A 13,325-nucleotide genomic window follows, 5' to 3' on the forward strand; every position below is an offset into this window, starting at 1 on the left:
TTCATGAGGATGGTCACGTACGATTGAGTTTATAGAGACAGAATGAGTCGGGTTTTACACCGCTTTCAATATTATTTCATTTGTGAGATGTAGTTTGTTAACGGACATCTCTTTGTTGAAACAAGCCAACACAGGCATCGTCCTAACGAGTGAGGGAGTTGTTTTACGCCGCACTCAGCAATATTCCAGCTTTATGGCGGCGGTCTGTAGATAATCAAGTCTGGACAACACAGTCCAGTGATAAACAGCATTAGCATCGATCTACTCAATTGGGATACGACATGTGTAAACCATATCAGCCTGACAACCCGATCCCGTTAGTCGCCTCTTACAAGCATGGGCTACTGAAGATAAATTCTAACCCGGATGTTCACGGGTTGGTAGTTACAAACCAAGAATCATAGGAATCCAGGAACCACAATCATTGGATAGTTTCCACCTCAACCAAGTGGACAGCCACCCTGCTTCTTGAAGGACCACATGGTGCTTATTTATTCATACAACATATTTAAGAGGTCATTACATGACAGTTACCCGGGGCTACCATATCAGCCCGAGGGCTGTATTGTAGTCGAGGGCTGATATGACTGGCGGAAGTGAAACTGTCATATTTAAAACTTTTATCATAAACCACATCCTGATGTCACTTGTGTTTTCATTACTTACAACTTCGTCATTCTCTGATGATTCTGTCGGGAGGAGCAGCCAAAACATCGTCGCCAAGATTAGAACTTATACTTCCACCATTGCTTGATCGGACAGCAACTCGAGCAGACGACGCAAGGGACGTAGCTCTAAAATAAACTAGGCTCCGTCTATTGAAGTTTCGAGCGTTTGCGTGTACTCATTACGTACCAGTTTAGAAGCCGGACAATACGGCTGATATGGAATTTTGGCCCTAGGGCTGACAATGCAGATATGCATTTTCGGCCTGGGTGGTCAATATGACATATGCCGACAGCCAGTATTACATGTGCAAAATGGTCAATGACAAGGAAAGACAACCCAATACTTTCATTCATTTATTTACATCACAAGTCATGTCAATATTGGTCCCTTTTAGCATTTTGGTTTGCCAGGAATATGGTCTAAGACTTACAACTGGTGCAGCAGGCAATATCAGAAACTTCTCAGTTGTAATCTTCCACATACGCACGCTCTATTTCTGTAAAGCCTTTCAGTCACTATATGTCTGAAATAGTGCTGATGCACTGCACTTACTTAGCAACCACCTTGTCCAAGTTATGGAATGAATTTCTAGAAAACCACACATGCTCAAGGGCGGATGCAGCCTTTTGAGAAAGGGTTGGGGTGGGGGTACATACTTCAATTCCACCCACGTTTCAATGGTCATTGAACAAACTTTCAGGACAAAAGGGGGGGGGGAGGTACACCCCTGCACACACCCTCTGCATCCGCCTATGAATGCATGTCTTTTGGTGGTGTGGTGGGGATATACCACTTTCAAGAACAAGAACAGTATCTTCAGAATTCATATTGTTTCTAATTTTGCTGCCTGATTTATCTATTTTCATTTCTCATATGTCTATCTCAGCTGTATACAACATAGGACAAAGAACTGGTGATCGAGACTACCACAGACATTTTACATACATATTTTGTACATATCATGACAGATATCATCTTGGTTGTTTTCATCAACCCTTTCTCTATATACATTATAGTACATTTTTACAAGAGGCCTTTGTACAGAGAACATATGGACGATCCTCAATACTCTATGAGCATCAAGCTTGATCAAAATGGTGACTGATTTTAAGTATGAGTGAGTATGGTTTTATGCAGCTTTTAGCAATATTCGGGCAATATCACAGCTGATGACACCAGAAATTGGCTTCACCCATTGTATGGAACTGAACCATGTCTTCGGCATGATGAGTGAACGTTATGAGGCTACTCCACTGCCCCTCACGGTATGAAGAAAGTGTGGCTGTCATCATCACTGTGAATGAAGGTGGTCCAGGAGACTCTCAGCCTGTAGCCACACCAGCATCCCCATCTGAGTGAGAGACTGTCCTAGGGAAGTCTCCATTCCGAGAGGTCACAGAGCATGAAGTAGTTGCTCACCAAGGCTGAACCTTGGTACTGATGAGGTTTGTTTATTGGTCTGGAAAAATCAGTTGTTCTTCTATTTACACTGACCTGAAAACAAAACAAATTTAATTCATATGAAGATATATTTTGAGTGATAAGTCTAGGTGTCAGTGTACTGAGTGGGGGTGGGTATTGCAGAGAATTTTCATATTGCGATATATTGCGATGCGAAAGCTTATATTGCGATATGTATTGCAATATATTGCAAGAAGGTTTTTTTAACAATAAACTACTTATGATCAAGTTAATGCTTTATTTATAAAGCAAAAACACAACAAAATCACTATGCTTCATTAAGCTTTAATAAAAACTTTTAATCATGACAAAATAAGAATATAGATAATATTTAAATGTAATTTTCATCACGATCATTCCCACCACCATTACCACAATTGCCACAATCATCAAGGTTTCCGAGTGTTACGAAGTTTTCCGAATACAAGTCAAAATACCGGTTTTCTATCAGCGTATCCCAATACATATTGTTTTCAGGTCTGAACTGGTTAATACCGGTAAACCGGTTATATTGCGCAGCCCTAGTACTGAGTGAGGAGAGCCCAAAGTGATCAGAACCATCTTAGGGGCAAATATAGGGCTTGAGAACAATCAGCATAGCTAGGTTTGCACTTTTGCAGCTCAATCAGATGATAATTTCAGTACTATATCAGGAGGGTGATTTGGGGATGATCTGAGCCAAGTTATGGTGACTTACTGAGGAACTCTGAGACAGGGTCTTGACCGTCTTCTGACCGGAGGATGCCTGTGATGGTCTTGTTTTCAATGAGTGGGAGGAAAAGCTGGACAAACTCGGGTGTGTAGGGTGGGGCAATCACGTCCAGCACCTGCAGGTCAGGCAGTATGAAACATTAATAGTTACAACATATATCATAATGTTCTACATGTCATAATGCAAAGTATTGGGGCGTCAGCAGTGAATTCCCCAGTACTCATGTTTGTGTCGGTTTTGGCAAAACTAGAGCCGGTTATTAATGACCCAAGTACATGCAAAGTTAATCTCTAATACACATACATGTATAGTCCATTTGACTTCATTTTAGACCAATGAATTGCTCACTAACACAAAATCCAATGTGTTATTCAGCCAGGTGTGCTAGTTGTATGTGTGAAATTGAAATTTCACTGCACATGCTTGTTGATTACCTGGCTGTTCTACTAGCAAGTTGTCCTCCCTCGTAAGAAATAGCGAACAGTGACAACAAAATAATGATCGTTTGTTAAACAACTTTTTATTTCGGATGTCCAAAATTAGGACACAAATCATCAGAGTTGGTGTGTCGATTTCATGTGACTGTGCAAAGTTTGATTTTGTAGCATTTATTAGATTTTGTGTTAGTAAGCAATTCATCGGTCTAAAATGAAGTCAAACGGACTATACTTTGTTAGTCCCACAATCTATACTGCCAATGATTGAGAGTGCATGACACATGATAACATTGGTATTATTTCTTTCCCGACAGTTCTGTCAGTCACCCATTCACATAGAAGCTTAATATAACAGGCAAATTCACATAAGCCTGCTGTAATAGATTTCAAGTGATAATTCCATTTCTTACACACAAAAACACGGAGCAAGTTTTGGGCTGAATCACATAAGATAATTACATTTTCAAAAAGGTTTAATTATCTGGTACTTGTGCATGAATCGCGTGTCTGATGAGGGAAATGTACTTACTGACCCACGATGACAAAGTGTCAGATAAGTGATCTATCTCTATGACAAAGTGTCTGATGACAGACACATGTTTTACCTACCTCTGTGACAAAATGTCTGATGAGTGAGATGTCTGTGTCCCCCTTCTCCAGACACTTCCTGATGTAGACGACTACAGGGAGGACGAAGCCTCGACTCAACAGATGCACCAACCGGTCCAGCACTGTCTTTTTCAACTCCAGCTGCAGCATATAAACGCAGTTACACACACAGCTGTATGCTGTAGGGCATAATACAGAACATGTACAAACCCTCAACACTTAAGCCAGTTCCCAGTTGAAAGTGAAACCTGTCTGTTAATTACTATCGGGAATGTCTACGTATTTGAACACTTCATGATGACCAATTTGACAATATGTAACTCAGCATATTTCACCAGGAATATATTGTCTGATCAAAGTACTCAGGAATCCAGGTCCAGTTAGATAAGTTAATTGCTTCTTCTAACAAGCATAATGTTTATGATGTTGGATGAAAATTCAGGAATGAAATCTTACAAAGCTTAATGGACTTCAGAATCTTTGAATATTAATTTGAAAGGCATTCAGAAAGCCCTCACCCGAACCAACACATCCAGTTCCTCGAATGAAGATTCAAACACGCGAACAAGGAGATCTAAGGCTTTCTGATGTAAAAGGACATGGTTGGTGACAATCTGGAACAACAAAAGTGGCACACATCAGTGTAAAAGCACAATAAATGGTCTCTTGGATCTGGAAAATTTCCAATCAGTACTATCAATGTTAATTCTGATCAGCTAGTTACATTGCAAAGAGTAATGGTTCACCTCATCCACCATGACTAGATGCAGAGGTGTGTGATCTGTGTTGAGCTTGAAGTAGCTGGCATCCGACACTGTGTAGTCCACCCACTTCAACACTCCCATTGACACTACAGGGAATCTGCAACATACCACACCATAAACTTAAAAAGTCAAACACTAAAACAGTCAAATGTGAGGGAATGTATTCTTGGAAACATTGTTCCAAATTGTTGATAATTTTACCAGATTTATCGTTTTAAAGGTTTAGGACACTATGGATGATGTAAAAATATATCTCGGCTTTTCTATTCTATTTAAATTTGAGTGAGTGAGTGAGTGGGTGGTCAGGGCCGTAGTTAACTTTTATTAATAAGGGGGCACCATCCACGTTAAAACAGTGTTATATCAATAGTTTGATGCACAAAAATTAATCTGTAAAAAGATTCTAGGGGGGCAGCTGCCCCCCTGGGCTCCCTACAGCCCTGGTGGGTGGGTTTAGTTTCATGACGCTTTTGGCAATATTTCATCAATATCACGACATGGCACACCAGAAATGGACCTCACACACAGTATTACTCCCACTCACCTGAGACAGGTGAAGAGGGTAGATATGTCTGCTATCAGTTCAGAGGCTCCCTTGTTCTCGGCACACAGGGCTTGCGTCTTCTCCAGAGCCTGGACTGTTGGCTTCAGCTCATCCCTGTTGATTGTTTTCCTGCCTCCCTGATGAAGATGGGGAAGACTTTGTGTAATAATAACAATCTTCATACCATCAACAGTACTGCACAGGTAGTGTACACAAGGTTCCACCATCATCCATGAGTGACCATGGCCACTCTGTGGAGTCTCTATGTGGCTGTGATATACATTGTGTAACAATGTTCCAAGTATAAATTGTACATGTGATATTCAGTGAGGGGCAGGGGAATGTTCCAAGTATAATACATTGAACTTGTAATATTCACTGAGGTTCAGTGTTGTGCTATAGTTATGGGGCGGCCACATCTTAAGGATATGCACGTAGTTGACCGCAGTCGGTGATGAAGGTAGCAGACCCATATCGGACCTTAGTAAACGTAGTTACACGTATTTAAGCGTAGTTCAACGTACATCACCATAGTTATGACCGTACTTTGAACTTCAGCAAACACATGATTTGGCTTTGGTTAGACCAAAAAATCTTCAACATGTTCATAATATCTCTACAGTTTTCTTGAATGCCAAGACCGTACTGTTACCTTGGTTTGAACGTGGCTGACCCTAGTTCTCCCTAGTAGATTGTAATTGACCCAACTGCACCGCTGTGTTGACCGTAGTACACCATGGTAACATGGCACTACAATCAAACTACATTAATCACTACGGTCCAGTAGAACAACAATCAATGTAAGTTGTGACCGCGCCTTTTAAGTGAGTGAGTGGATGTTGCTTTAAGCCACATCAGCAATATTGCAGCTATTCACGGGTCCTATATTTAGAATTGTGCTATAATTAGACAAAGCTCTGGAATGTACGTCAATCCTATAGGGCTGTTCAGTGACTCAGAACTTTATAGAAAGACCTGGAATCTTTGTCTCAGGTATATAAGGGCAGTAACTCTTGCCTCTCATCTTACATTACATCTCAAGTTACAAAAAGACCAACATTCATGTTAAGATCATCTTCACCTCTGATATCTGGGCCATTGTTGCAGCGAGGTGGATATAACCATCATTGTCTTTATTACCATAATCACTGCTCTTGTTATCATACTGCCTCAGAATTTGAACTGCCACTCCATTTTGTATTGCCTTTGTAGTGATTTGTATGAACTTGTAAACTTAGTAAATGTTAGAATACAATTGTTAATTATATCAGATCGCTTTGTTGTTTGTCGGTTTCACACCAAGTTCTCTTATGGACTGATTCCCTGTTAACTTTCAGTTTCAACTTAGAAATCACCATGTAGCACTATTTTGAGCACATCAAGATACGTCCTAGAGAAGCAAGTGAATCCTCAGAGCAGTGAGATTCCTGCACAATTAACATTTCCAGCCCAACATATGTAAGTGCCTTATAGCCATCTGCTCTACATTTTACTGGACAACACATTGCCTTGTTTGTTATTGTAATAATGGGATGAGAGGATGAGGGTGTTACCTTCTTGTGAGTATCGATGACGCTAGCTGCGTATGCCAGGAGGTGGATGTACTTGTGTTTGTGGTCAGGGTTCACTCTTGTACCAGGCTTAAACAATGTGTCAATAAGCAGATCTGAAATTGTCACAAAGTAACACTGTCATTCATCATGCACTATGACCATGAAAGTGAAACTTTCACAAAAAACATTGTCCTAGTGCTATGGTTCACTATGTTGTTGAAGACAGAACAAACATCAGCCTTTGTCTGAAACTACATGAAGTTAATATCAACTTAGTGGGTTACTCAATGTTGCAGTCAGCAGCCATTTACAGCAACCTGGGAATAAATCAGTTACATGTGTTTCCATGTCATTTGTTAGGCGGACCAAGTAGTTGTACTTATGATTCCAATAACTTTAAAAAGTAGAAAACCCTATGGTGGACTACATTTGAAGGCTTGTGTTGCAATATGGAGCTGTGACATGCAGTAATTTCCTGCTACCTCAGTCATGTTTGAGGAGGACGAACTACTCACCTAGAAAAGCAGGGACTCGGATGAGTTCAACTGGTGGAGAGTCATGTTCGGAATACATCCTGAATAACTGCAACGATGAAAAAGGAAAGATGCAGATTATAAAGGTGCAGTTAGGAGTGTTTGAAAATGATTTTATAACACATACTGAATATTAGGTGTTTACAGATTTATTGGTGAGAAACTTTATCCACAAACAATGTCATATTTCATCATTTTGTTCTACATTTTACGCTGCAGCCAACAGGATCCCATGCACATCATCCAGCAAATAACTAATACTAGTAACAGAATGAGCAAAATCTTGCACTGTTTTGATGAGTAATCACCCAAATCACAGAGCCTGATTATCAGATCCTTAGTTGCCCATTATGGCAACCATTAAAATGCCGAGGAAACTATTCAGTGGTGCAAATAAAGGTAAGGTATGTGCTTGTTACCACGGAGATGTCTGCTGGGTTCAGTGCCTGCCTGGACAACATGGAAGACAGAGCTTGGCAGGCTCGGGGGTAGGTGGCGGCGCCACTCAGGGCCATCGTGATGGGTGTCACATCAAGACCTCTACAACATCAAGCAAGACTCAGAACTCTGAACTGACATTTGAGGAAGGGAAGTAACTCTTCTAATGCCCTGTTTTCTCCATCTTATATAATTTTATACATCATGTTATAAGCCCACAATCATCTTAATGAATCTCTTGTAACCAGTAATGTAAAGTAATTGCAAACATAGCATAACAATGATCAAGTTGCTGCAAACATACTTCTCACTGGCACACTTCTGGAGCTCCTGGCACAGTCGCCGGATGTTGGAGCCGCCCTTGAGTTCCTGAGACAAGATGTGCATCAGCACCTGACTGTACAGGTATGTGTGCTCTCCATGACACACCATTTTCTGAAAAATTAACCAAAGATGTACCTATTATTCCAAAGTGACCTTGTATAAAACTCAATTATGACCTTTGATTTTGAAAGCTAATTGGATGACATCAGAAAGGAGGCAAATAACTGCACAAAAGCAAGTCATCCTCAAACATTGTCAGTTGGTCGTTTGTAATGAAGTGTTACAATACATTTTATATGTAAACTAAGAGTATACTTCAAATGTTAAAGTGATGATAGGGTACCCTAGTGGTTAAAGCGTTCACTTGTCCCACTGATGATCAGGGTTTGATTCCCATTTTTGGTGTTCCCTGCCATGATATTGCTGGAATATTGCTAAAAGTGGCATAAAACTAAACCCACAAACTCAAAGACAACGTTCTTAAAACAGAATGTTTAAATTGTTTCAATTTTCAAGCATTCTTTACTCAACCGACCTTGGACTGACTGACTGACTGACTGAGTTTAGTTTTACGCCGCTTTTAGCAATATTCCAGCAATATCACGTCGGGGGACACCAGAAATGGGCTTAACACATTGTGCCCATGTGGGGAATCAAACCTGGATCCTCGGCGTGACGAGCCAACGCTTTAACCACTAGGCTACCCCACCGGCCCAACCGACCTTGGAAAATATACCTGTCATGCTAACACACAGTACTAATGCATGCATAAACACACTATCTGAATACAGAGATGGCCAAACCTTCACAACAAACACATATACTCTCATGTTAAAGTGAGTTGTTACGAAGTAACCGATATATAGCTGGAATATTGCTGAGTGCGGCGTAAAACTAAACTCACTCACTACTAAGTAGCCATGGCAACATCTTGACTATCTTACTGTGAACTCTGGCAGATTCTTCTCCAAGCCATCCTCCCCAGCCTCGACAAAGCTGGATATAGATGTTCTCAACACTCTCGAGAACACCTCAATTTGATGGCATGCTGTTGACACACTGGTTATCTCCCCTTGGAAACCAGCATCAGATATCAACTGAAAGAGACATGACTTAACAAATAAAATCTACATTCGACAAAAATGGCCAACAGGCTAAATATAATTGAGAAAAAGAGGAAAATGTAAAAACTCATGGACATTCACTTATACTCCAAAATGTAGCAACACTAAATTAAAAAGTAATTGAGTAAAATGCATCAAATGGACATTTTAGAGGTTTCAGGTATTATTCCACTAAAGAACATCATCTTTGATCTTAGGCTGATTTCCTTGACAGATCTAGAACATACACCATACAAACATAGAGTAAAACTTTCATCTTGAGCCATAGACATGGTCATAGTGAGCTTTATAACTCATCTCAGTTATAATTATATTTCTGGCAGTGTCAGAAGCCTAAAACAATAACGTCTTGTAAGCTTTATAAGGAAAATATCAGTTTTCAGCCATTTAAATATTTTCTTATCAATTTTCTGTTTTCTTTGAACATATAATCTGACATGGTCAATGAGCCAAAAAGGGACATAACTCTTATTTAGTGTGCTGGCACTGTTACTGGAGGGCAAGATGAAACAATCTCTATAATTAAAGAAAAACAAGATTTCAGAAGACAAAATATTGAAATCAAATGCCAGTATGAGATTTTCATGTCTGAAGTAGACGTATGAAAGCATGTCATCAAAATAAACTTCCAACAAACAAGATTTGACAACATGTCTGCTGATATCCTGTGACTGAATGACCTGCCTTGATCGTGAAGTTGAGCATGAGGCAGTCTGGGTATTCTTCAGCAAGCTTGTAGAACAAGGATCGCCATGTCGGGTATTCTATCATCTCGGCCAGCCAAGATGGGGTCTAGAGGAACACAGACATGAATAGGAAACAACACAGTTCATCTAACATGTCAACAGCTGTAGGGTTACTTTAATGGGGGTAAAAATGATAGCTCTCAACTTTTGAGAAAGCTGACTAAATGAAAACTGTAAGGTTTGGGAGCTTTAAGCATTGTTAAGTACCACAAAGTGATGACTTAACAAGGATAACATATTTCATGTACACAATTTCTATACAACCTCTGAATGTCAAACCTACGACATTCTAAAATAGATTTCTAAAATTAACAAGAACATAAAATGACAATAAAATGAAACAAAAACATGATAATATACCTCCTTCAGATTTTATAAAGTCTCATCCAAAGTTTGTTAATCTGACACATGGCAACAGCTGTAGTACTCACCTCACCCTCTTGGGTGAAAATGGAATCTGCCTTCTTTGGATCAAAGTGTTTGATAATCATCAGCTTCAGATGACTTTCTACCAATTCTTGAACTTCATTTATGCCAACACCTGCAATTGTGGTATCAGAGATATTACAAAGGTGACAGTACAGCAGGGATGCAAATATCAGTTTGTCTAAGACGTACGTGTTAAAGCTATCCAAGAGTTAGCAAAATCTCAGTGTTTATAGTCGGGTTTCCATGTATGTTACCATGATTCAGGCCAAGTCATGTTTCGTCCTTGTATAATACTAATATCAGCTACAACATCCAAATAGGCTACTTATACTATTTTGAACAAGATACCTATTTTTCCAAAGCTGCCTGTTAGGGCACTTAGTTTGAAATCCTAGATAAATTCCTAGTTTTACAACCAAGCAACAGTTTTGAACGTAAACAGCATTGATTCATGTGGTCCGATGAGCACTGCATCTATACCCAGCAATTTTAGACCATGATAGAACAACCACTATCGTCTCCTGTCCGATGTATGGTCAGTTTTAGAAAATTATCCTGATAACAGCATCTTCTTTCATCATGATAATTCCACAGTCATCAGCAGAGGAATTTATCAGGGCTAACCGCTTCACTTAGTACCGCAGAGCGCACCCATCTCGCAAACAAGACACGGTAGGCCATCTCACGTACACGTTACGTCTCTGACTGGTCATACAATGAAAGTGTAAAATATTAGATATATTGTAGGCCTTCAACCTCTTTTTGCTGACACAATGTGCCTAGGCGTCAGAATTTTATCGTAAAACAGCACCTCAATGGGGATTTCAGTTAGAAGAGGTCCCCTGCAACCAATGCTTGTCATAAGTATAACTCAACAGATCCAGTATCAGGCTTAGTGACTTGGTTAATGGTGTGGCATTGTACTCCAGTCCCGTTGGATGTTGATCATGATATCAATCACTGTATTTTGGTCCTAACTCAATTAATGCAGGATGCTATCACTCTGCTGAATGCAGCATTTAACATGTTTAAAGGAAATAATTTGTCTCATGTTAAAAGTGACAGCACCACTTTCACAAAGGACTGACCTGCTTGTATAAGCCAGTCTGCCAAAACATTGACAGTCTGAGCTATTGCTAAGTAGTTGTCTGACAACAGTTCCACAACCCTCTCTGGAGAACCACCTGCTTGCAAAAATCTGTCAACAAGAATTTTTAAATCATCTTGACAATGTGCATCCTGTGTATATGTAATGTCGATATTTCCACATCTGAGCACAAATTCAAAAGCAGCATGCAGTTGATACAAAAAGAAAGAATGATAAACCTGCAAAACATTAATCAGGAAACAGACATTGGGAAAATGTCAATACAGCTTTTAAGCCAAGTTGTTTACAATGCTATGGAGAATCTTTATTGTCTCTTTATCCTTTTAAGTTAGACATTCAGAGTATTTAGCCACATGCAGTAACTTAATGATTTGCCAAATTCCACCAATGGGCCACACAACTGGAAATGTGGTCCTACAACAATATATCCTTTTGAAGCATTGTTTAATAGATTGTTTTGACTTTATCTTTAAAGACATATTGAATTGTCCCTTAAAGAGAGCTGTCGGCATCTTGCATACATTTTAAAATTAGACCTTTATTAGAACTTCCAGGTCTGTGTTTCAACTTGTACACGACCCAGGTTAGAATCAATATTTAGTAACCCATGCTTGGTGTAAAAGGCGACTAACAGGTTCTAATGGGACTTGGTTGACACATGTACCTAAATTGCGTAGTCAATGCTCATGCTGTTGATCACTGGATTGTTTGGTCAGAGACTTGATTATTTACAGACCGCCGCCATATAGCTGGAATATTGCTGAGTGTGGCTTAAAACTAAACTCACTCACTCACTTAACTTGTACACATACCTTTTGAGCACTGTGAAAATATTGGGCTCCATAATGTAGTCCTTGCTACTAAAAGATTCAAGACAATCTTTCTTTGTGGCTTGTCTCTCTTCCTCGTCATCCTCCATGAAGGGATCCATCTCAGGTGACTACAGGACAAATAATGTGTGAATGCTAACCACAAGAAATAATAATTTGTATTAAATTGTAACAGAATGTATGCATTTAGGGAACACATGTAATAATTGGATATCTGTGATGATCAAAATATAACTTCAGGTGAAAATTGTTGCTGAAGTCACTCGGAGATTGGTATCTACATGATCTGTAGAATACTGTTGATACATGATATTCAATACATGAGTATTTATTGAACACCTCTGTTATTTAGTTCACTTCATTGATGTATCATTTTATCATTTCGACTTATACATTTTCTTACGTGACCCCTTACTCACAGAAAAGCATAAAACAAGCATGATCATCATGACATACCGACTAAAACAAAGTGAACGCAAATAAATAATGATGATTATGAAGAAAAATAATTATGATAGACATGATGAAAATCCTTCATAAGCATAATCATGATAACAAGTCAAACAGTCTGTAGTCATGGGGTGCCGCTGATAAGTGAGACTGGACGCAGGATTCAAGGAAGAGTAAATTTTCAGTCGTGTTGCAACAAGGATCAATCATACAGCCGGCACGTTTCATTTTATTCATTATTTGTGTTTAGACGAGATAAAGAAAATTCATTTATCAACAATACCCCAACATCGTCCTCTGACATTCCCTCGACATGGTCCTCTTCGTAATCAGACATCTTTTAGTGGAATGAGATGCGCTTAACTCATACAGTAGCGTTTGAAATCCTGCAGGGAGTAATTTTTTAAGAATACGCGGCCATGACAGATTGAGAAACTTCTAAATTTTGGATTTACCCGGATACAACATAAAATCCGAATCGGCATCTGAAGCGGACATGGAGATATTTACACCTATCAAAATCAGGTTTCGTAGTACATATGCATGAATAAAACATGCAGATGCTGGAAAATTAATAAAAGCGTACATATGAGA

The 13,325-nt window shown here is 39.4% G+C and overlaps 2 protein-coding genes across 2 annotated transcripts in view; both read right to left on the reverse strand.

Annotated features, from left to right (window-relative positions):
- Positions 1–714, reverse strand: part of LOC124260307 (formin-F-like) — a 31,099-nt gene extending 30,385 nt beyond the window's left edge. Inside the window, exon 1 of the mRNA XM_046694586.1 lies at positions 667–714. Within this exon, the coding sequence (XP_046550542.1) occupies positions 667–714 (48 nt within the window). The remainder of the gene's footprint in view (positions 1–666) is intronic.
- Positions 715–1,009: 295 nt separating this feature from the next.
- LOC124260347 (negative elongation factor D-like) lies at positions 1,010–13,160 on the reverse strand. Its single transcript, XM_046694635.1, has 16 exons — positions 13,015–13,160; positions 12,264–12,391; positions 11,432–11,541; positions 10,346–10,455; positions 9,853–9,960; positions 8,989–9,141; positions 8,025–8,155; positions 7,702–7,822; positions 7,265–7,331; positions 6,750–6,862; positions 5,197–5,333; positions 4,635–4,749; positions 4,407–4,502; positions 3,889–4,029; positions 2,828–2,957; positions 1,010–2,163 (listed from the first exon to the last, which is right to left on the reverse strand). Exons 1-16 carry the CDS (start codon positions 13,066–13,068, stop codon positions 2,150–2,152), a joined length of 1,728 nt encoding a protein of 575 aa, XP_046550591.1. The 5' UTR covers positions 13,069–13,160; the 3' UTR covers positions 1,010–2,149.
- Positions 13,161–13,325: the final 165 nt, after the last annotated feature.

The sequence above is a fragment of the Haliotis rubra genome, unplaced genomic scaffold (assembly GCF_003918875.1).
Source record: "Haliotis rubra isolate DU_JTF1 unplaced genomic scaffold, ASM391887v1 Scf76, whole genome shotgun sequence".
In the NCBI taxonomy this organism is placed as follows: Eukaryota; Metazoa; Mollusca; class Gastropoda; order Lepetellida; family Haliotidae; genus Haliotis; species Haliotis rubra.